Source organism: Amblyomma mixtum, chromosome 5, assembly GCF_055824585.1.
Source record: "Amblyomma mixtum isolate Tamu chromosome 5, ASM5582458v1, whole genome shotgun sequence".
NCBI classification, from domain to species: Eukaryota; Metazoa; Arthropoda; class Arachnida; order Ixodida; family Ixodidae; genus Amblyomma; species Amblyomma mixtum.
This window is the reverse complement of record NC_143016.1, coordinates 70,077,070-70,101,465: the sequence shown is the minus strand read 5'-3', so window position 1 is coordinate 70,101,465 and position 24,396 is coordinate 70,077,070. Positions and strand designations below refer to the sequence as shown.

The 24,396-nt window shown below is 48.0% G+C and overlaps 1 protein-coding gene across 1 annotated transcript in view; it reads right to left on the bottom strand.

The window, feature by feature from the left end:
- Positions 1 to 19,943, bottom strand: part of Mid1 (calcium-permeable channel component Mid1) — a 141,134-nt gene extending 121,191 nt beyond the window's left edge. The window contains exon 1 of the mRNA XM_089544936.1: positions 19,371 to 19,943. Within this exon, the coding sequence (XP_089401062.1) occupies positions 19,371 to 19,769 (399 nt within the window). The 5' untranslated portion in view covers positions 19,770 to 19,943. The remainder of the gene's footprint in view (positions 1 to 19,370) is intronic.
- Positions 19,944 to 24,396: the final 4,453 nt, after the last annotated feature.

Genomic DNA, 24,396 nt, shown 5'->3' with positions numbered 1-24,396 from the left:
TATAAAAATATATAAGATTAGTAGCAGCAAAGCGACTGCTGTGACGTCTTCCACGTCCCGAGCAAACTATTGATCCGCTTCACCATAGCACCAAAGGTGCCATCATCTGTCGCCAAGAAAAGCCCTTTTTCTGCCGAGGCCTAGCTCTCCTGAGCCGGACTTTCCTGTTCTATGTCTGGGACTGGACGGAATCACTCGTGGGTGTTCGGAGTGGCTTCCTTCATCATCGGAACTTGCATGATGTGAGATAGCAATGTTGTCATATGTTGCATTCAAGTCCAGTTTTGCTGTCTGGTGATGAACGGTTCTTACAGGCGCAAGAATATGATGAGCGAAACAAAGCCGAGAAATGAACCCGATGTAGTAACAACTGTGCAAAGTGTCTACCCCTACGTGCTGCTCTGTACAGCTCAACGCGCAAATAAGAGTTGTTGCCGTTAGATGAGTCCTTACTCACCTTCTACCACATATTGTGCAGATACTCACTCGCTGCGGGATGCGTACCGCCCGTTGCAAACGTTTATTTACACTCCATCGCACCGTTAGGATGAAAGGCGTTTTCGACTGTGAACTTTCGCAGACGACGCTAGAGCGCCATATTCACTGCAACCGTGGCTTACGCATGCGCCCTTCTGTCTTCGTTTATTTTTGCGCATTTTCCGATTTCGCTTCACTTAGAGACTTGAGTATATTATTCGTTTTTCAAAACCTTAACTCTGGCTTCAATTTGTCTTCGTGCTAATCAACGGTTTCTTTTTACGGACTTGAGATACAGCTCAGCTCACAAGTGTTTACCGTATCGCGCATCCCTGAAAATGCGGCCACCACGCCTGGAATTAAGATCCGTGACGTCATGATCGGTAATAGAGCACCATAGCCATTAAACCAACGCGATGCGTGCGCCTGGGCATTGCTTTATTATTTGGGGTCAAATTGTTTTAATGAAACATCTAAAAGGGGATAGCGGTCGTCTGTGCTCGCTAAAAAATATTCTCTATAGCTTTAATAACGCGACCCAGTTTTTCTTTTAGCCCCAAATAAAACCTTCAGAACGCTGGAAGCGAAAATAAACACGCCGTTGTATTCGTCTCGCGGGGCTAAAACTTTCATGAGACGACAGGGTGACAAAGTGACGCAATAAGATACGCATCAGCGCCCTTCTCGACGCGCACAGGCCGCACAATAAGCAGCACCGAAGGCGGAGGTCGATTTTCAATCGACCCGAACGCACTGGAGCACCAAGGCACAGGTGTCGGTTAAATGACGCGTACGCAAATGCGCGCACCTGTGCGTAAGAATGCAGAACTCACGGCTCATTGCTTTGATGAGAAGAAAAAAGTTAGCGTTCCTTTCTCGGCTTCCATTTTTATTTTTTCACAGTTGCTCCTTAATCTACCCCTCCTTGCTTTTTTTTTAAATGCGTTTTGCCTTTTTTTGAGAGAATTTTATTCAGGCAGCGGAGAGAGTACGCTGTAGTGTGCTCAATATTTGAAGGTATAAACACTTTTTTTCCTATTTCTGTGCAGAGAGGCGACAGGAACGAGGGGATCTGCGTACATATACCAGCGCATGGTACGTATTCCCTGTGTGCTACTCTAGCGCTTCTCTCTGCGGAGATAACTACAGTCGAATACAAGTCAAGGAAAAAGCGACTTTTGTCCGTCAAAGAACCCCTTCCAAACAATGGAGTCGGCCGATATCATCTACCTGCTAACATTACAACGCAGGGAAATTCCCTGCAAACTCCAATGCAAAATTCCTTGCATTGTCACGCTATCATGTTCATGAAAACCGGTCGACGCCATTCGCTGTAAGGGGTTCTTTGACGGAGAAAAGTCGTTGTTATCTTGACTTGTATCCGGTTATAATAGGCCTTCAGACTTTACAAACGATCATCATTTTGTGCGAGAGTACGGGGTTGTGTAGCCCTATTAGCCAAATGCCGTTTGCGATGGGTTCTTTACCTGATGTAAGACGAGGAAAGCAAAATGTGTTATAAAAGTTCCGAAGTTCTAGGCTTTTGTCGCGGTTGACTTCTTCAGAGCAGCAATGCACACGGAAAAAAAAAGGAAATGGACGTATTTGTTGAGAAAATTTAGTTAGCTTGGTATTTTAAATTGGCGTGTTGGGATGATTTCTGAAGGTCCTAAAAACAATTAAACTGTGCACATATACTGTGATGTGTAAATTAAATACGAGTAGATATGTAAAAAATCCTCCCATTGCCTGCCGCTGGAGGACTCTGCCCGGCAAAATTTTAGACTGTTTAGTTGGGAGGATTAGCTACTGTAACGATTCATTATGCAACAAGAAAGCTTCTGTGTCTCAGGCAGCTGATGCTCTGACTTTCCTTTAAAAATTTGTTTGTAAATGCGGTTTCTCTAGCACTGTGAGGTTTTGTTGTATTTTGTTCGTGAGCAGGAACGAAATCTATCGACGTTTGTACAGTCTGTAATGAAATTCAAGCCATTATTGAGTTGACACCACTGAGGCACCAACTTCGCAAGTGACAGCCAAGTTTTAAGTCTGTCTTGCGGATCTTATGCGACTTTATTAGCATTCGGAAGCTTTAGATAGCGGGTAAAAGTGTGCTCTATTTTCAGCAGCATCGAAGTGAAAATAATTTCCAGTAACCGACACTAGTAGCAAATTGGTAACTCAGGAAATTGTTCACTCTATTCCCGACGTAACGTGCTTGTTTTAAAGCCAACAGCATTAGAGAGCAGGTATGAGCCTCCTCGTTCATGGGACTCAAATGTGATGGTCTGAAGCATTTCAGCGTAATAAGTTTTGCCTAGCTACTGGTGACTCAGTGTAGCGATTGGTGAACATTATTGGCAGGTGGAAGTACAGGTTACCGCAAGTTGTTGCGAGAAACTTCGCGCGACAAATCATAAACTTAACCGCCACCTGCCACGTTGCATGAGGACGACATCTTTTATGGGTATAATCGAGGGGGAAAACACACACACACACACACACACACACACACACACACACACACACACACACACACACACACACACACACACACACACACGCACGCACGCACGCACGCACGCACACACACACACACGCGCGCGCGATTTTTTGTTCAATAGGGCAAGTAAGGCTTACGCCTTAAAAGATAGGCCAGTTCTAAGCCACCTCCCACATGTTCTTCACTCTGCCTTCGTACCGCAAAATAAGGCCTTCATTCAAACAAAGGACGTGCTCGTTGCGAATAAACGTGTCACTAAAGGGCACGACACACGGTAGTGGCACCGCCTATGCATTTATCTCACCGCAGCGGACCTGTCAGCCAACGGGTCGCCCGTTCAGCCGCGGTACGGCTCTCGAGTGCCAAGATTCCGGCCCTCTCTTCGTGCTTCTCTCCCCCGGCTCCCCTTTCTGCCTCTCAGACCCTTCTTCTTTCCACCTATCCAACCGCTCGGGAGTACGCTCTTTAGATTAAAGACCAAAAAGAAAGAATTTAAGCCGACAAGAACGCCGCGTAGCCGGGAGGTACACTCAGCTCCCTCCCGACCCTCTTTTTCGCTGAGCAGAAGTTGTCGATACATATACAGTATGCATAGCGGCGGTAGTTGGGCGGGAGGCCCGCCCAAAGTACACCGCCATAACGCCGGTAGAATGCTCGTTCGGTGCACGTGGGTGCTCACCCCATGGCGCCTGTGCTTCCGTACATGTAAAGCGACGGAGAAAAACAGCGATTTTCCTCCCACTCTTTTCACTTCGATTCGTCCCTTCTTCTTTTCTTCCTATCCGCTTCTTGTTCCCTTCTTTCTTTTTCTATTGCTTCTTTTCGTTCACCCCGTTCGAACGAAGCCGGTCCCCGTGTGTTTATCGCGCTCCCTGCCGCCGCCGGCGGCGGGCCGTTCCTGAAACAGCCAGGCCGATAAAAGCTCTTCCGCTTGACTCGTGCACGTAAGAGAGAGGGCGCTGAGCGAGACAATAAATAAACGCCACCCGCCATGGCCCGGGCCCTGACCATGCAGCGGAGGCCGATGAGAGCACTCCTCCTCTCCCCTTCTACTCCTCCTCCTCGCCAACAGCACGGACGGCGGCGGCGGGTAGGGTCCAGCCGCGGCCTGTGTGGAGCTCCGCGCGCTGCCAGTGGACAAGGGGATGGCGTTCTTTAAAAAAAACCGAAGGAGAGGCAAGGGGGGCATTCTTCTTCACCCTGCGCTGATCTATTAGTGTGCGCCGTTTCACCTGTCTTTCCTTCGTGTCTTTGTGTGTCGTGCTGGGGTGAGAAGAGTACGCGGTCAGGAGTCGTTATGAGTATAAAAGCGACTTTAGTTGTAAGAGGATGGACGTGTTTGGATTTTTAGAAGACATTCAGAGATGTTGTGATAAATTGGCAGTGGACGAGCCACAGAGCAATATTTCTCGCAATTTTGTTGACTCAACATGGTCCGTTGACTCAATATATAACCAAAGTTGAGTCAGCAAGTCATTAAGGGGAGCGATCTCAATTTCCTTCAGCTGTTGGCCAGCATGGCCGGACCCGCCTGCACGAAATGAGTCGCTAACTCTTTGAAATCTCTTCGCATCTCTTGGGCTTCGTTTTTGTGCACCTGTAAATTATATTCAAGGTGGAAGGGAACCTATTCGCAACTTGCGCTTTCTCATTAAGACGATTCGCAATACAGCGTTGCTCAGTAGGATCCAACAGAATTTACCCCAACTCAGTGAAATTCCCGAAGTTCTTAGGCTGGCATCGTGTATGCTAAATGTCAGTAACACGTGCGACAATCCTTCTCAAGAACTCGCTTACACAGTCATCTCGACAACTTTAGCCAATAATAACTACCATAGAGAGAACTGCTGACTTCGCTAACAATCTAAAGCAAATGGCTGTCTCACGCACATTTTCACTCCCTAATGTTTCCAAGTATATAGTCTAAAAAATATAAAATTAACTGCTACAAATATGATTTCAGGCATGCCATCCAAATGACGTCACCTGTAAATAAGATGAGGTCGTGAGGTCACAATTACCCAGAGGCAAATAAATTAAAAGGTGCATAAAAGAAAGCTGGTGACAGAACAGTGCAACGTTTATCAGTTAAGTGCTGAAAGTGAGGTAGATAATGAGCATCAAAAGGCCAATACGTATACACCCGCAGCCAGAGGCTTTTGACACGCAGTACCAGCGCAAAAACTCAGTTTCATCGCCCACCTAGCTCCTAGCTTTGAATAGTTAGGTAGAGGATAATCTTCACTGTGTGAACTGCATAGTGTACCATCAAATTTCGTCACAAATAGAAAGAAATTAAACTTACTCACCGAAGTTTCCTTTCATAAACTTTTGATGGTGACATCCGATCTTTAGTGGCCACGCTCATCTCAGCTAATAAAAGACCCGGGGATTTGTTGACTCGTGCGTGCGTTGCGTACGGCGGGCAGGGAGTGTAGGTTCGTACAGAACCCCCCCCCCCCCCCCCCCCCCCCCCCCCCCCCCCCCCCCCCAATCCTCTTTTCACCATTTTACCACCACATTCAGGGAAGTCAGAAAGTAATATCACAAATATCGCCAAAGGCATACGCAGCCGTTGAGACAAAAGAATAAAAATATGCAGCGCCCGGCGTTTAATTAAATATAAATGTTTTATAATGGGCAAAGATGTCATCTCAGAATCTACGCATGTCTTGTCCGAACACGCTACATAGCGCGCAACGGCCAGGTCCACTCAAAAATGGTCTCGTACAATCGTACTATGTTTCACTAATAATAAAAGGCGTGCATCATCACCGTGATAATTCACACTTTCTTTTTTTAATTTTAGAGAGTTTCTGGTCGCGTAGACTGTAGCGACAAGACACATTTTCCTTTGTATAAGGGCAAGACATACGCGCGATATCCATGGAAGTAGAGATGCCTCCTTAATACGAGTAAGCAGGCATACACAACCAGCCTTGCACGCGATGACAATGAAAGCACAGCGCGAGTACAACTGTGGGAAAAAAAATGAACCACATGATTGTAAAATTCGTGTAGGGCGTGGTACTTTATAATGGACGGTTATTAAAACGATAGTACCGCCTAGTCCCCACCTGTAGACATGTGCATCGGTCGTTAATCTGTCATGCTTTGTAGAAACACGTCGAGTGCCGGCGAGACCTCACTGCATGCGACTTCCACCTCAGATGATCGAAGCCTGCAAGCTTGCCAACAAGCAGTAAGAGCGCCGATGTGAACCATCACGTCGCGACAACCCTTCGCTTCGAATTGCGAAGCCCGATCAGTATCGCCCATAGCAACAGCCTTGCGACGACGGCCGACGAGAACGACGCTACGCTTTCAACGCAGCTGCAAGGACAATGCCCGTACAAAGCGCGCGCTGGATACTTACATTTCCTCGTTTTTGCGAGAAGATCCCTTTAGTGCTTGCACAGCGGCAACGGCATCTTGGAGTGAAAGCGCCGAAGACTACGGTTACCGCGCTTTTTCCGTAGACTGCGCGACAAATGGGTACTCCGACGGCTAAATGAAGGGAGAGATGTGAATCTGGGATTTGATTTGGCATTAGTCTGGAGCGTCGTAGCTCACTCATTGCGAGGCTTATCGCATTATTGTTATCACTTGCTCCCATTTTTTTTTTCTTTCGTGCCCAAGAGATTGTAGCGCTCATGGCCCTGGTCTCGGTATTGGAGACCCTGGTCTCGTGGTTGATAGGTGCGGACATATGGTAAGCATTTACCCCCATGCACGCTCTTGGGCGTAGTTATACATGTTTTCGTGTAGACTGTAGTACAGGGGCAGAAGAGGCATGTTATCTACTCTTCGGGAAGGATGCGGAACGCGTTGTGAATAGGCGCCTGTTTAGTTCCATTTCTGAGCGATAGCGACCAACAGCTGCCGATACCAAGAAAATAACACAGCATCAGCAGTACATACAGCGGAGGCGCTTGCAAGCTGTAGGAGTTTATGCGCAATGATAGACCCATACGTGGCTCAACCGAGGCGATGGCGCGTTAGGATAAAATATTGCGCTACATAAAGTACGTTTATGAAAGGCATGTTTAGCGTCTGTCCTGTCTAGTTGTGGACTGTCATTCGCCTCTTCAAACCACTCAGTAACAGTAATAGTAAGAGGTGCGCGTGCCTATCTAAAATCGTCGGTTGAGTAACATAAGTTAGTGCAGGTTGAGGGCTAAAGTATCTACAATATAATAATCAGTGTCTCCCCTCTCACTACTAGTGTATCATAGCCCAGAGGACTTTTATATATATTGTAGAATCGCGCTATAACGAAGCAGTTTATCACGAAAATGCGTATATAACAGATGAATATTTATTCCCACAGAAAGCTCCCATAGAAGCCCATGTATTTGGTAGTTCGTTTTTAGGAAGTAAAATTTTCATACGACGGGATATACCGAACCCGAAGTCAACTACACTGGCCAGTTCGCTCATAGTTTATATAGATTCGTAACGGTGCAAAATAGTTCCGTAGCTATTCAATGCGGCAAAGTGGATTTAACACGCACGCATAGCCGGCTCTATCGAGCCGTACCCAAAACACGAACAAAACTTTTCCGGCCTCAAGTGAGGCAGGACGATTCGTTGGCTTTGGCGGGAGAAAAATTTGAAGCCAGTGCGCCCTTTTTCACCCAATCTCGAGTACGCAGCCTGACCACGTCGCGAAGCTAGGTGCCCATGGTTCTATGCGCATAAAGCGGGGAGGCGCCAAAAAAAAAATTGCCAGTTGGATCAGAATTTTCAGTTCCTCAACTAATTTTTTCTTTCGCAACGCGCGAGTCTTCACCTGTCTCGTGACGAAAAATTATAGCGATATATGCATGAGAGAAGCCAACAGCCACAGATGCAGTACGATTTGCGAAAACGGCGTTTTTTTTATGTATAGACGTCGAAATTTGTGAGCGAATAGCGCTTTTTATGGTCCCAGCGCACCAAGAATTTCGCGTGTTTCCAACGAAGGAGCACCGACATCTTATCATCACCATGCAGAGAAGATATGAAAACATCAGAGCTACTGTTGTTTGCAATGACGCATTTGTCTAACCAAAAGCAAAAGCATACGAGGCTATAAACGAGGCCAGTCGGGGGAATGAACTTTGGGGTTCATTTCCTCAGCGTTCACTTCCATTCGCAACAATCTTGGACATAATTTGAATATTCTGAATATTGGAAAGCTGTCCGCTGCTGATATGGAAATATTGAAGATAATGGCCCATTCTTCTGATATGTAACAATATCTTTGTTTTGTAGTGCACAAACTAGATTTTTTTCTGGTGCCGCGTAGTCCCAAGGATATTCCTGGAGGTTTCTGGACATGACAGAAAGGGGACGAGCTGCGATCGTACTACGCGTGAATTAAATTCCTTTAAAGCGTGCATTTTTCACTTCGTTTATTACATACTTCAGTTCAGTAAATGTCTGATATTCGGCGCATTTCCAAATCTTCACAGCATTTCTTGAAAATACACCTCAAGAAAGAGCACCATTCCTGCAGGCCGAATCGACGAACTATGCCCGCCAAAATCAAATGCTAACCTCACACTTCCCTGCATACGTCCGAGGTGGATGAACGATCGCAGCGCCTTTTTTCCCCTCTAGGCGACTGCACGAAACTCTACTCTCGAAAACTGCCGCCTCAGCTCTGGCGGCGCTGCGCGCAATTGCCGGGACGGATTGTGTTCGAGGAGGCGTGTCTCTGACGGCGCCGGTATACGAGCGAAGAAAGCCGCACACTCCAGCGAGCCTTGAGTTTTGACGCCGCTGTCGGCACCAACGTCGACCGGGGGAGGGGGGTGCAGTCTCCGCGGGTCGGTGTGCGCGTAGCGTGACGGCTCGCGCTGTGCGCGCGCTAACCCACTTGACCTGTGAACCGGATCGAACGCAGCGAGCTCTTCCCCCGGCGCAGCCGTGCGCCCCGCGCGGCTCCAATGGCTTCCCTCAGCTCCTCTTTCCCAACCCTCCTTCGCACTCAACCCCCTTTCCCCACTCGCGCATCTTGAAATTCGACAGATTTCTCCCAAGCCGCATGGGTTCCGCTCACGGCGTTCGAGAGGAGCTGTACAATGCAGTGTTCTGCGCAGGTGTGTTTGATTTGAAGGCATTTCTAGGATTTATCGCAGATTGCGTGCTTGAAGTGCGCCCTAGGACGTTCTGAATGCAAATGCAAATTGACTCAAACGGCTCCCTCGGCCGTCATCTGGTCTTGCCGGAGAAATACGCTGAATTCTCTGGCTGTTACTCTCAGTGGATTGCTTTCGACCGATATGCGGAAGCCAATGCATTGACGGGGTGATCATAAAAAGTGAAAAAAAAAAGATAGATAGAGAAATCGAAATAAATAAACGGACCGAATTATCACAAAGGCACGAGCTAGTTTGTCACACCATGAAGCTAATAGAACCAGCGTAGCTAATAGTTTTCAAGAATTATGGCACACAACGCGTCCAAGTTCAAAATGCGAAGAGAAAAGGAGTCCCAACAAAAACGAGGCTTGTGCACGCTACTTCCGCCGATTTTCTTTACTATATGTCCCATGTAGCCTCTAACTGTGCGTTGCTAATAAATCAAAGCTTTTTGTCGACTAGGGTCCCACCGAAAAGTGACGTCAATGGATTTTATTAAAACAAGTGGTCCTGTAAAATAAAATTTCTCTCACAAAAGATTTACGACAACTGGCTCCCAGCCATACGTCAGCCACCTTTTACTATAACGCGAGAAACAGAATAAGAGTATTTTCCAGGCGTCAAAATAGAAGTGACGTGACTCACTGTAGATTGGCCATCGTACTTTATTAGTGTCTGCATTACGAACAAAATGTGCCAGCAAATAAGCCGCGCTAATGAAGTTCCCAAGATGTGCGCCCTTGCGCACGCGCAACAGTGGCATGAGACTGCTTGTGCCAGCTGCACGCTACGACGGTGGACGCCGCAGAACTCGCCAATAACCCGGGACAGACTGTCGCAATTGCAGCTTTCAAATATCAGCGGGAGGTAACGTGCATTCTAATTCAAACGTCTCACTTCTACTGCCAACGCCGTGCTCGGACTTCTCACGTTTTACAAACTTCAGAAGCTCGGGGCGAGTTTGCCGATTATGTTTCAGCTATTTCTTCGGAATTCACTAGGTAGCCAAAGCACTGCCGACCTTCCAGTGAGATGCTGTTGCTGGCACCTTTTGCAGCTGCTTTGCAACTGATGTCAACTGCTGTGGACTTAGGCTTCTTTTGACACCTGTAACGTGTGTTCTACGAAAGCAAAACGTATGTTCTGTGAAAGACAGAGCATAAAACATTATTAGTGCGCATACGTCGGAGCACTTCGAAAAGTACTGACAGGTTTTCATCACAAACAGCTATTGTGGCCTATCTTATTTACATGATGCATGTACGACAGCCAAGACGTAACAAGATGCCAAAGATGTACCGAGATCCATTGCAGCTAGCACTTTGCAGGTGACTGGCGTTCATGTGAACCTCTTTACTTTTCTATAGTAGCCCACTCTTGATTTCAAGAGTAACCCCGCCTGTTACTCAAGTCACTAAAATATGTCTTACACAAAACTAGAAAATGTAGCCGTCCGCACATTTCCAAACATTGCCTCTGAATACTGCTTCCGTGGTGCCCGCTATTCACCCCCACGAGCTCACCAGAGCCTCTAAGCTAAGTTGTTTATAACGAAGTGCTTATAACGAAGTGCCTGGATTACCATCTTTTTTGTTGTTGTTGGTAATATGTATCCCGGTATAAGATCGAAGTTTCACGAAAAAAAAACGAATAGTAATGCACTCTAAAGCGGAAGAAAGTTAGCTAGAATCCCTCACTAGTTCCATCCGCCCATAGGCTAGTTCTATGCCTCTACGATCTTAATCTCTGACTAAAAGGCAGACGCTAAATTTTCATATCATTAGTCCTCCAACCATCTCAATAGAGCTTTCACCAGGGTGTACATTACGCTCCTTAATTCTGGCCTGAAAAGACCACGAGGAAATTCAAGTAAATGGATGGGGAGACAACCCCTACAGGACCCCATACGACTTGAACTAGCAAAATATTGAATAAACGAAGGTCCGGTCAGCGCGAGCCTGCCATAACCTAAGCGCAGACAGAAGACGTGTATAACTTTCCGCGATTGCCTACGAGCTCCTCGAGATTGATCAGGGACACATTCAGGCGGTGGCTCAGAGGACTAAAGCTCTTCCCGATACAGCGCTGCCCAAAGAGCGTGGTCGTCGACCTCATAAACCCAAACGCCAAGGCCTCGACGTTGCGGTGGTTGTGAGCGGTGAGACTAGTCTTGCTTAATACTACAGCCAATTGCTCCACCGTAGGGACATTTGAATTATAACTAAAGAAGAGAATTTGTGGTATTGTTTTGTGACGTAGCAAACCACTTCACAGGCCCTTCCAACATCTCACTCTCCAACATCTCACTTCCAACATCTCACCAATTTACGGAATTGGTGCCTTCCATCTCATGCTGCACACACATTTATATTTGCTACATGCCCCCGCTAAGTACACACAGGAACCTGGGATCCGTAAGTGAAGTTCGCTGAATTTACTTCTGTTCTATCCTCCCCTTATCCCAGCTTCGTGTTGCAGTCTATAGAATTTTTTCAGCAGCAAGCTTTTTAATTGCCGGATCTCGAAATCAGAGCTCCATTCGTCTAAAGGGAGTTTCAACAAAAATATCCAAACAAGAAAGAAAATCTGGAGGTTAATGTGAAGGAAAAAACAGACTTCGTCACAGAGCAGCCATAGGAGCTCGGTGGCAGAGTCGAGAATGTTTTGTATCAGTGAGCTTCGCGACCGAATAGTGGAAGGGAAAGATACCATAAAAAATGAGGCATCTGCTTCTTTTCTCTGTAACCAAAAGGCAAAGCCTTTCTGTCGTTGAATGGACACAAGAAAGTTCTAGAATTTTAAGCCGAAAAAGTACACCACGAAACAAGCCATAGTCGCAGCACGGCAGGGATAGAAGATCGCAGGGACCCCACGGTTTTGAGCGGAGTTTCGAACAGCGAAATCTTTCAGGAGGCAACCTACAGCGACCTTCGTCTAGCTCTCCAGCCGGCGCCTTCAGAGCAAAAAAAAACCCGCACTCAAAGTGAACATGAAACGAATGAAAATTTCTAAAAAAAAATGGAAGCCTTACACAGACCAGCTATAAACTCGGTTACAAAATTGTGGTCTTCAGCGCAACTGACCCGGTCATTTCTTTTAACAAATAATGAGATGAGCATGCGCAAAATTTCTCCATTTACTCTTCACGATTTTTAAGTATCCTTATGCAAAAAATTAGAGATTACTGCGGCGACACGCATTGGGAGCATGCGAAAGCATTGACGTCTCCTCGGCACTTGTCGCCTCTCTTTATCATTTTCTTTTTGTTTGTTAATTTAACTACTGAATTACCGTAATTATCTTATGCTTTCATTAATTATCGATTTATTTACTCTGATTATACCTTCTTTTATCTCAATCAACCGTTTTGGTTTTTCAAATTTGGCGCCATGGTTGCTTCCCCGTCCACTTACTATATTCCCGTCAAGCCTATTCAACCGTCCAATGGTTTTGCTGATAATTAATTATTGTTTTCTATCTTTTGCACCATTTTTCCATCCACCACTGTTTTCCGGTCCATTCTTATATCGACGTGTGCGCTATTTCGACATTTTTATTGACATTTTTGGCTCTAATTAATTAACTAATCATCCTATCGACACATTTTTTTGCGTCATCTTCGCAACATCCTCTTTTGATTACAAACACTCTTTTGATGCTATCGATCTTGAAAATGTCACAACTGCTGCGGACACGTTTTGTGGACACGTTTTGGCGACACGACCTGGACACGTTTTGCAGACACGTTTTGCGGACACGTTTTGCGGACACGTTTTTTGTGACACGACCCTGCCGGCATAGTCTAGAAATGCTTTCGCGTTAACAGATGAGAAACGTGAACAACAATCATGGTCAGAGGGAAGTCTGCTTTTTCTGTTTCGCTGTGTTCACGGATTTCTGATTTGTTTTCATAGCCGTGAGAGCCTGTGTCGCAACGTACGCTATCCCTCAAAGGGACGCTCCCTTTTATAAAAGGCAGTGCACTAGAGGATAGCTTACTCTTTTTACTTCCATGCAGAAGTATTCATGTTTCGAGCGTAACGATATATAGGGTGCTTCGTTTTGACCCTAATGACACCTCTTTCACCTCTTTCTTACTTCTTTTTTGCTCCTTTCTGCTTACAGTGCACAGGCTACGCTACACCGTCATACACCTCAAAACTGTGACAACCGGTTCCTTCCCGTAATGGCGTCACTAGTTTGAATCTAGTGGCGAGAAGGTGTTTAAATCCGATCTTCACGCCAATATGTGCGTTTTTTACAAACGTAAACGCAGCCAGGAAGAACCAAAAGAACAACTTGTACAGGTATCAACATTGGTTGGAGGTGTAATCAGTGTCGCTTTAAAATGTTGCTTCTAATAATTGCCGCACCGCGGCGCGACTAAGTCACAGCTTGCTTCGCTTCCTCCTGTTAACTGATTCCGCGAAGCGGTTGGGTGGCGGAGACCATACGCTTTTAGAACGAAAGCCCAGTAAGTGCTACTTCAAAGCAGGTTGAGATGTCCAGTATATCTTAATCTTACCCGCTGTCACTTCTCCGGCACATTACCTTATTAAAACAACAATAAAATGGCACAGCAAGATGCTGCACCGAAGTGAGCAATATTTCTCAAGCGCTGGCGTTCCTGGTATACGAATGTACAGTCCTTGTCGAAAATATACAGCCCAAGATGTTTGCTTCTAAACCACGTAGCGGGCTCTTAAGCACACTTCAACGTCCTAAGCTTGGAAGGGTTGAGGACTTAAATTCCTCCCGCCTTCGTGACATTAGGGTCCCTAGGTATGCAAGAGAAGCCGCGCTGCATGGCTCAGGAGCAAACCCTTTGGGCTGCATGCTCTTGATAAAGACTGCAAACTAGCTGTCGTTCTCGAGGCATTGAAAATTCATACATCGATATTTGCATACTATAAGAAGATTTCATAGTGCATTACGTCTAGACTTTGCCAATCCCGTTGAAATGATAGTTCTCTAGAGGCAGGCGCCGGCTTTCTTGAATGTATTACAACATTAGGCTAACATTCGTACTGTGCGCCGTGTTTCAGGGGGCGAAGCGTGGGAAGGGTGTTTTTTAAACGCAAGCTCGATTATTTTGAGATTGACTGACTCATTGGCTGGCGTTTGACGGACTTTCGTGATCCGTCCTATGGTCTTCGTCGGTGTTTACTGCGTGAAGCACTGCTCACACGCTTCCCTACTGGCCCTCAGTTTTATGGTTCTCCCGTGATTAAGTCATTCTACTTCAAAAAAAACGAAAGTCGCTGCCTTCGAAAATTTGGCCGCTTCACTCGCGATGGTTATGCGGAATTCCAGCACCGTTCAAAAATCACCGGCAAAGCAATCCAATAATTTCTCAGCGAAGAACATAGTTAAAAGCACCGCTCCAGAAATGAGGGTTGAGCGTCAACGAGCGCAAGGGTATGCAAGTGCATCATTTTGTCTGTTGCGGCCTTGCTGTATCCAATACATAGATTTCTGAGGCTGGGTCATAACAATAGGCCGTGCTAACTCGACCAAATGTCAAAGACTTCTGAGCACTGCGCACTTCCCTTAGAAAAAACTTTTTAGACAGTCTATAGGCTATCTATAGACAAATCCTCGAGAACAGTCTGTATGCAGTACAAATGTTATAGACGCCTATAAAGAATATACAGATTTTTGGCCGTACACTTTTAGTAGACTTTTCTCTATAGACAGTCTACAGACTACGAATAGACAAAAACAAGTATCCATAGGAAGGCAATGGAGTCTATAAGAAGTCTATAGACTGTCTACAGGCCATTTTCATAAGGACTCAGCTACTCGTAGACTTATTTCCTCCCTTCGGTGCCGCTGTAGTGGTTGTGTAGGCGAAAAATAGAGCGCTTGAAATGATCAACCAGATCACCACATAGACGAGATCCCCCCCTCTGCCCAAGATAGCGAATTCAGTGCTGTAGTTCATAATTCATACTTGCATGATTATTTTTTTTTTTGGATGCATAAAGAAGCTCACTTATAATTCTGATGTTTCTGCTTGCGCAAACTCTCGGTGCATCTCACATAAGATGTTTTAGGCGCGAGGAAACAGTCTAAAGCGGACCAAAGCAAACGTCGGGGCAAAACTCCTGACATTGCCAAACATCGGAGCTCGCTATGCGGCTGAAATACCAAACAGACGTTCGCGAAAACGTCAACAACTTGAACTGAAAGGATCAGTTTCTTTCGTTCCGTCCAAAACCAGCTAATTTATTTACGCAATCATTAGCTAGCAAGCCATCTGGAGTTGTTGCGCCAAAATACCGGCTGCTTTTGAAGTTTACGCCACGAAGCAACGGTTTGAATAGAATTGCCCATTTTCTGCGAGCTCCTCTCCTTCACCGCAGGCTGTGCCGGACCACGAGTACTCCGAGACCTTCTAAGCAACTGCACTAAGCTTAAAAATAAACTCGATGCCGGTGGCGTGTATTGAATCGAAAAGTACGCAGAAATTTTGGCGGTTCGAAAGAGCACCCACATGCTTTTATAAACGCAGCTATAAGCAACCGCACTCGAATCTCTTAATCGGCAGCTCATAAAAACGGCGCACAAAATCTCACCAATGATGCGCTGAATCTATCCCTTTTAATTTCACCTGAATCATCGAAAAGTAAAGCAAGCAAGCAGAGATTACTGTTGGTTTGCGGCGAATAAAAAATGAAAAAAAAGTAACTAATCCAGCGCTTGGGCATTGCTCCTTGTTACATGAATCCCATACAGCATTTCAAGATTTGTTTGCTTCTTGCTTTAAGAGAAAAATAAAAAAGAGACCTTCAAGAGAACGAACCAGATCAATTTTTAATTGACATTCCGTATCTGTGATCAAATTCTGACATCACTGCACTCGTTTAGTTTGAGAGAGTGAAGGCGGGTCGGCTTGTGGAAGCATTGCGCGCGTATTCCAATAAACGTTATGGTGCATTTAATCTCACCCTTTCTGTAAACTACATTATTTTTCTTATTAGTATTAATTTTGCAAGTTCTGCCCTCGAGATACGCAACCAACTACCGCAATCCAGCCTAAATATGGTGAAGCAGAACAAAATATAGAGTGTGCGCTTTATTTTACGAAGTGTCTCGATGCAAAGGTGCTAAACATCGTACTTGGCGTTAACTTATCACACAGAGATTAAACAATCTGCCATAGAACAAGGAACACCATCGCACCAGCACAGGTCGGTGCGGATGTAAAGATGTATACAGCCGTCAGCAGGCCTGTCTACAGTGCTGGAACGTCGCCCTGTCGCATAAAGGAAGGAAAACGTTTAAACAGGTATGCGGTTCTTGAGACAATGTATGTGCTGGAGCCAAGTAGCATACCGACCTAATTTTTCCGGCACTGTATCAGCAATAGATGAGCTGTGTGAAGATTTCAGACAGGCGTGCTGACGACGGTCCGACCTTGTGACCGGTTCGGGAGAGCTCGCTGGCCGGTAATGCGTCACCTGTTAATCCACACTTGTTACTTCACCCTCGCTTATTCAGCATTTGCAAGCGTTATTACACCGAAAAACCGCTTCGAAGCTGCGGCCTCGAACACATTACTTCGTTATATACAGCTCAATGCAATTATGCAACCGTGAATGACTCTGCGCTGTTTCCGATGTCATCAGAGTAATTAAAAAAGCAATACTGCCGAGACACCACATGCAAGACAGCATAGCCTGTGACAACCAAACGTCAAATCAATTTCTAAAACATTGATTTCGTCAGTCGATTATTGAAATACTCCTAACGCTGCCATTAAAAGAAATAAATAAAGAATATTGAGTTCCCTACTACAAGGTCATTAGTATTGCCAATCGAACGTGGCAAGCATTCCGCGGACCACCGAATAATGATGACGCGCTGGTTTCGCCTTGTATCACACAGTTGCACGCCATTCATTACACCAGTCGAGTATTTGGTGGTTTTCACGCTGTCATTAGAACCACTAAAAAATAAACTACACCGCAGAACGTTATGCAAGGCTCATAAATGGCACCAATCAAACTTCACAAGCTTTCTCCGGAACACCGCGCTACAGTACGCCGTGGTCATGCCGCCCGAACGATCGGCGGGCGTAAAGTGATCGCTGCCGCGACCACGCGACGGACACGACCACGCCAGCAGCAGCAGCAAGAGCAACGACGACGGCGACGACGACGAAGGCTCGCGAGATATCCGCAGGCCGCCGTGGCGCGGCACAAATCAACTGGGCAAACAGAGCCAGTGGTGGCGGTGGTGCCGTTCGCACGCGGCATCAGCAGCAGCAGAGGCGGCGCGAGCGCGGCCGATGCGGACATGGCGATGCCGGTCGCGATGGACGGGCCGGGAGACGGCGAGTTTCGAATTTCCCGTGCCTTCCCCCGCTCCTTCCCCTCATCGTCGCCCGCCCCCCTCCTCTCTTCCCATTCGCCGGCGACGCCAACGCGCGGCGGCGAACCGACCCGCGACGGCGTATATCCTCTCCACGACCTCCTTGCTCGTCGGATGCCTCCCTTTCGGAATGCATCGATGAATGGACGACGCACCACCACTGAACTGGCAGCGAACTAACACGCACGTATTTTATACTGGGCGCCAAAACGTGCTTCTACTCAAGGACGAGAACTGGAACTGAAATAGAAACGCATCTATACACCGCCATCGGTTCTTGTTATCCAGTTCTCCCCCTAGCCAACCAATACTGGCGTTCACGGTCGCGCCGGCGGTGCCGAGCTCGTTAGCGGCGTGTTTTGCTTCGCTTTCGTTAGATGAGGCAAAGCTAGGAGAACAGGGGGAAGAAAAGAGAAATAAACAGAAACCTCCGTGCGGCATGAAAACGCTCCGACGCAGTTGCACACACGCACGCACACACGTGTTTTGTTGGCTCGCGCTGGGGTAAACGGAGGGCGGACGAGGTGTGTACGCGCGATGAGTGAGAAAAGTAAAAACAGAGGCGACGCTGACGTGACTAAGCACCGCGAAAATGTGCGAGCAACGGCGGCCTCGTTGCCTGCCTGCATGCGAAGCGGGTTACGTATGCCGGCGGCATCCGAGCCCTTAATAGGACGCGTTGCTCGGGCTCGTTAGACGCGCCCAAAGGCCAATCTCGTTGACGTCCCCGCTCTCCTCAGCGCTGCAAACCCTTCACCAGCGGCGCATTGGGGAAGCGGAGTTTTCACTCCTTTTTTTCACAAGCGGCCCGAAAGGCGGGATCGTACCGAGCATCGCCGGTGGCGGTTTGCAAGCTGCAGAAACACAGTAAAGCCATCTCGCATTTCCTCAGTTTTTTTTTTCTCTTTTTTTCGGCTATCGAATCTCCAGTAAACCGTTACTGACCTGGCTTGGACACTGTTTGCACAACGTTGGTCTTATAGCGATAGATTGCTGCACAACGTGGATGGGGGAACACGAACGTCACGACGGCTCCGTCGATTTCCAGGCATGCCAACGAACGCAGCGAGCACATTAGAAGGAGACAGTTTGTTTTGCGCCATATTTTGAGGAACCTAAACATACCGAGTGTGGGATAAGGTGAAAACCGCACGCTGCGCGGTGAGCCCAGATCGGGCCTTACGGCGAAGAGAAACGGAACCGCTGCGCGCAGTCGATTTCGTCTGACGCTTCTAGTCCGAAAAAGCGTGGATGAGTGTCGGTTGAGCCCACGCCACCGTGGGTGTCATATTTCTTTCTTGCCCCCGGGCCCCTTCGCGTTATTTCCCAATTTCGACATCGCATTCTCTATCTGCCCATCCATTCACATTCTTGCTTATATCGGGCTGCACTCACGTCGTCTCGAAAGCGAAGCAAACCGCGTTTTAGGGTTGACCGGGGGGGTGGCAGTCAGCGCTCTCGGCCGCGCACTGGTTCGCAATCACTGCCAACCGTGGCAAGGGGCGGAACCGCGAACCGGCGGGCCCGATTTAGGGATCATGAGCAACCACGTAACCGGGAAAGAGGGGATGAAAGGAACCCCGTCGGGTCACGTCCTCGTGCATGGCTGCGACGGCGCGCAGCGAATGAGGGAAGAAGCGTGCCGAGGTCAAGCCTCGGTCGCCGCCGCCGCGGGACGAGAGACGCGCGCTCTCTTCGCCCATGCGTGCGACTCACGACCGCGCGTCATACTCCGGGTAGTGGGTAAAGCACGGGCGCCTGGACGGCGGTGTCGCGTCACCCTGCGTGGTCGCCACGCGGTTGCTGCTGCACGGGCCGCAGTCGTCGTCGTCGTCGTCGCTCACTGCCCCACACGGGGCTCACAGCGGATGGGGGCTACTACTCACGGCACATGTGTGGCAGTTCCACTTGGCGGAGTAGCCTCCGAGGCAGTCGAAGCGGCTCAGGAGCGCGCGGAACTCGCAGGCGAGCTGGCAGGCGAGCTGGTCGCCTTGCAGCGCCCGTTCGAGGCTCTTGTTGCGGCACGAGCCGGCGTCGAGCAGCAGTCGCCGCATGGGCAGGTGCGTGCAGAAGGGCAGCCGCGCGGGCGGCGCCGAGCACGAGGCCGCCGGGACAGCGCCACACGACGCGTTGCAGCGCGCCGACGGCCGGAACTGGGGCACGGCCTCGACCGCGGCAGGCGGCAGCTCGCCGCGGCAGCACACAACACACAGGGCGGCGCAGAGCACGAGCCGCCCGAGAAGCGCTTCCCAAGGTGCCGTCCCATGCCTAGGCGCCAGGGGCATAGTTCGTGGGCGCTGTGTCGCACGCTCGTGGGTCAACCGAAGGGCGCCCCAGCCGCGGGACCCAGGGCTCCCGCATGACCGCGGCTCAGCGACGACCTCGCACCGATCCGCAGGCCGCCATCTTGGCAAGCCTCCCCGCCGCCGATGCCAGCGGGCCCGAGCCTCTTCCGCGCATGCGCCGCTCCTCCGGGCCACCGCGCGCCGTCGTCTGCTCGCGGGGACAACGCGCAAGAACGCCGCCGGGCGCCCTCAACAGCGCTGCCATCGGCTGCGACGCCAGACGTCGCCGAGAGCGTCCCACCCTGGTAGGACAAAAAACGCGTGAGGTAGACCAGCCATCGTCGTTTCCCTTCATTGCCGGGGTGTCAGTCATTGCAAGCGATGTCCACCCTTGGTTCGCTGGCCTGTGAACATGTCCTGCGCCCTAGTGGTGTACTTCTCATGGTTAACTAATTGCTCATGTGATGCGATAAGAATACATGGCTGAGTTTCCAGCATGAATATTAGAAAGAGTTCTGGGGCCATGAGTCCCAAAAATAAAAAAAAAGAATTCGGCGGCAGTCCAGTAAAATTTGAAGGCGGGGGTAATTAGACCTCGCAGGAAAGAGCCGACAGCGCTTTTCCGGCGCCCGCGAGACCAACGCCGAGAGCGGAGATGTGCCCAACTAACTTGCGCCTCTCCAATCACTTGCGATTCTTGAACTAGGCTGGCTAGGTGTCGTGGCGGTAAAGGCTGAAGACAGCTGAGCAACACTGGCGCCACCTGACTCCTCTATTCGCATCCGAAAACGGCGCCGGGTACAAAATTCGGGTCCTCCCTACTGCGAGTTGCTTCTGTTCACATAACCGGTCGGTTTAACCGCAGGGCAACATTTGATTTTCAACGAGCAAGACTTTTCTTTTGTGACGTGTATTTAGCCTTAGTGTCCCGCGAATAACATAATTCAAGCGCTTATTCGCCTTTTAAAGCGTGCACCACCGCACAACTATTAAGTGTTAGGTGAAGCCACCGTCGTAAAAGCAAGACGAAATGGGTTGATCGTGAAAAGTTCGTGGGGAGTATTCGACGACAAAACTTCGTTATGGAGATAAAATAATAGCGAGATATAAATTAAAGCAAGCCGTAATTGAGAAAAATTATTCATTGCCATGCTTTGTGATAATTTGATAGACGGTGCGCACAAATGTTGGGCAAGGAGTAAAATGCGGAAGAAGAGACTGCAAGAAAACATGCGCCAAGGGAAACAAAACAACCGTGAAAAAAGTTACAAGCTTGAAAAATTTGATGAAATAGCGCCGCTGATTAGAGGAACATAATTAGCTCCCACGCAGGTACGCAAAAGGGAGTAAAGTGTGAGCCAGAACACTACACAAGAAGAGAAGCAATCCACTTGTGAAATATTTATTTATTTATTTGTGATACCCTCAGGGTACAGAGTACATTTCAGAGGGGAAGGGCAGTTGATAACAAGAAAAATAAACAAAGCACAATTCATATAAAACTATAGAACAACTGAGGCAGGATAAAAAGAAGTGAGCAAAATTAACACGGAACAGATTAATAAAATAGTTTAAGAACAATACTAGTGCGTGGAGAACACAACACTACAATAAAATACAAAAGTGATCATTATGTAATCAGAGTGGTAAGTATTCTTCTAAATTGAGTTGAATCAGTGATGCTAGTTAATGATGCGGGTAGGGAATTCCATTCTTTAGAGGTTAGCGGAAAATATGATTGCGCACATGTCACTGTGTTACAATGAGGCACTGTGACCTTGTGTTGATGATCACGACGGTGAGAAATGAACGGTGCTGGTTGAATCCATCGAGAGCGAAGTTGAAAATTGGAGTAGAAAATCTTATGGAATAGGCAGATGCGGAAGTGCTTACGGCGGGTAGCTAGGGGCAGGAGGTTTAAAGACCTTTTCATTTGGGTGACGCTAGATGCACGATGGCAATTGCCTAAAATGAATCTAGTTGCACGATTCTGGACAGTTTCCAGAACCTGTGTCAGTGAGACCTGTCCAGGGTCCCATATGCTGAAGAATGCAAGAGAGCTCAAAGAACCAACTCTCTACTGCCCTGATAGCCCCGATAAAAGATGTATTATTATTCGGCTTTGAGGAAATTGCAGACACAAATGAGTCAATATAATATGCAGGTGCACTTATGCACCAATAAAGATAAGAAGAGAAGAATTTCCACGGGTATTATGTAAACATTATTGAAGCACTTTCTTTAGATGGCACGCCAATATACACAACGCTCCTCAAAAATATCGTCTGCTTCTACCTACAAGCTGCAATATATTAAACACTCATCTGCAATAAAAAGGAAAAGCGCTTCATTCACTACGACGTACGCGCAGCTATTTAAACTGCAGCGCGAAATTTCAGGTGAACATAACGCAGGGTGGGAGAGAGACAGTTTAACGGATGAGATTAGGAAGTCTGTGGGGTGAGGGCGGCCGCAGCTGAAATAGATCAGGATTAACTGGAGAGCATTAAGGAAGCTCCTTATACAATGATGAACGTAGCTGGGCTGATGATAGTAAAGATGGTGAGCTAGAGGAGTTATTGCAATGCCCTTCTAAAAGTCGCAGATATTTTTTTTTTAGTTTAGAGTTGTAGCATGCGTACTGTGTGTGCGGTTATCATGTGGCAGCAGACAGCTAAAGTCTTTCCAAAGCGCAAGTTTTATATTTATTCTACACTGCAAAAATGAAATTTAGTCGTGACAGAAAAAGAGTTTTATCTGTAGAAAACAACAATGTGCCCGTCTGTAGGGGAGAAGAAATACAGTGCCTATAGACCGTTTACAGAGGGCAGTTCGCAGCGCACTGGAAGCCGTCAAAACATAAGGCCTGAAGGCCGGCGATGGTGGAATGGTCGAAGCTGGGAAGGCGATGGCGGAAGCTGCGAACGTCTTCATATTGAAGTCATTTTTATTTACGACATACTGTGACGATGACTGGCGATGTTTATCTCAAAGGAGGTCCCTCATGCAAATATCGTTGCAAAAAATTGTTCGCCGCGCGCTACACAGAATCACTTGATTATCACTGAGCCGTTCTTTTGATAAGCGCCTTGCATCACGCTGTAGTGATAATCTTCGTTACCACCACTAACGGGCATGCCAGCTCAGCGAAGATAACAATGACAGACGTTCCAAAGTACCCGTATGACATTTGTATAAACAGTCGTCGTCTACATTGGACGTGAACTTACATATGTGCTCCATTCGGTCCCCCCACACAACGACAATCATTTCTTGTGTGAGTGCCCTGTCTTCGTTAACGAAAGGCGTAAGCTGCGTTGCGCTTTGGACTGCCTTGATCCTCGCCCTTTCACAGAAGCCAAGATCCTCGATCTATGACCACAACAGTCGACTACCATCAAGGCTCACAAGGCACTGTTTTGTTTTTTACGAGAGATTGCTTTGATTGATAGATTGTGGCTGTGTCTCTCGTTCCCTCTCTCTTCCCTTTTTAATCCCCTCATTCCCTTCCCCAGTGCAGGATAGCCAACCGGAATCCTTTCTGGTTAACATCCCTGCCTTTCCCCTCTCTGTATATCTCTTCTCTCTTCTACTTTTCCACCCCTGATGGTGGTCTGTCACAGGCAGCATAAGCATTCTCCTTCAACGCAGCCACTTCCTATTGCATCTGCTGGGTCCGTGGTCTCATTTGTCCAGTAGCTTCAAAATGGAGCGAGGTGTTCCAGCGTTCACCTCGTGACGTGCAAACGCTTCCCATGACGAAGACACCGTACTTCAAGGCGCTTCACTCCCGGCTAAGTAATGATGGCCCAGCCGTGTTGCACGAGCGTTTATAAGAGTGATGACGGCAGCTCGCCGGTCAGGTAAGGCGATTACGCATGCGTCCCGCGCGGTGAAGACGTTGACGAATGGTGGTGGGGGTGGTCGCTGGCGAGTGTCCCGCTTGTCGCAGCACGCACATTGACGCTGGGAGAGGGCCTTGTCCTACGAGTTGGGAACCGTGTCGGTGTGAGGAGGCACTGAGCGCTGAAACGACGTCGAACACAACGACAATGACGGCTACTCAGTGCGAGCCCTGCCGTCGTCCATGTCGTGGTGTTAAGAATAAAGTCATTTTTCTTTGAGCCGCGCGAGGAGAAAGGGGGACGACGGGGAGTAAGCTGAGGTTTATGTTGGTCGTTTAAAGTCACCTCATACGCGCTCGGCTGCCCCGTTTTGAGCGATGCGCTCGTTTGGATAAACGCTCTTTTTTTCTTTACCGTCCTTCATCTCAGACGCTAATGATGCGATAGTGCATTAGAAGAAAGCGATAGCTTTAATGGGTTTCTACAGCACCCTGTGGCCCTTTTTGCGTACTACTTCACCTAGGTTCTGCCTATATGCCCACGCATGCGGAATTGGCCATTCTCTGCTTACGCTAATAGATCGCTGGGAGCCCTCATATTACTCCTGACATTAATACATCGCTCGGAGCCCTCATACCACTCCTGGCGCAGGGGTGCAGCGGCCATTCTTTAATTTAAGGGCCAACCGCCACGGTGGGCAGGTTGCCACCTGCCACGGTGTGAAAGTTGTGATGACGTCACTAGGTCACGTGACATAGGTGGCCCATCTGATTTTTCGCTCC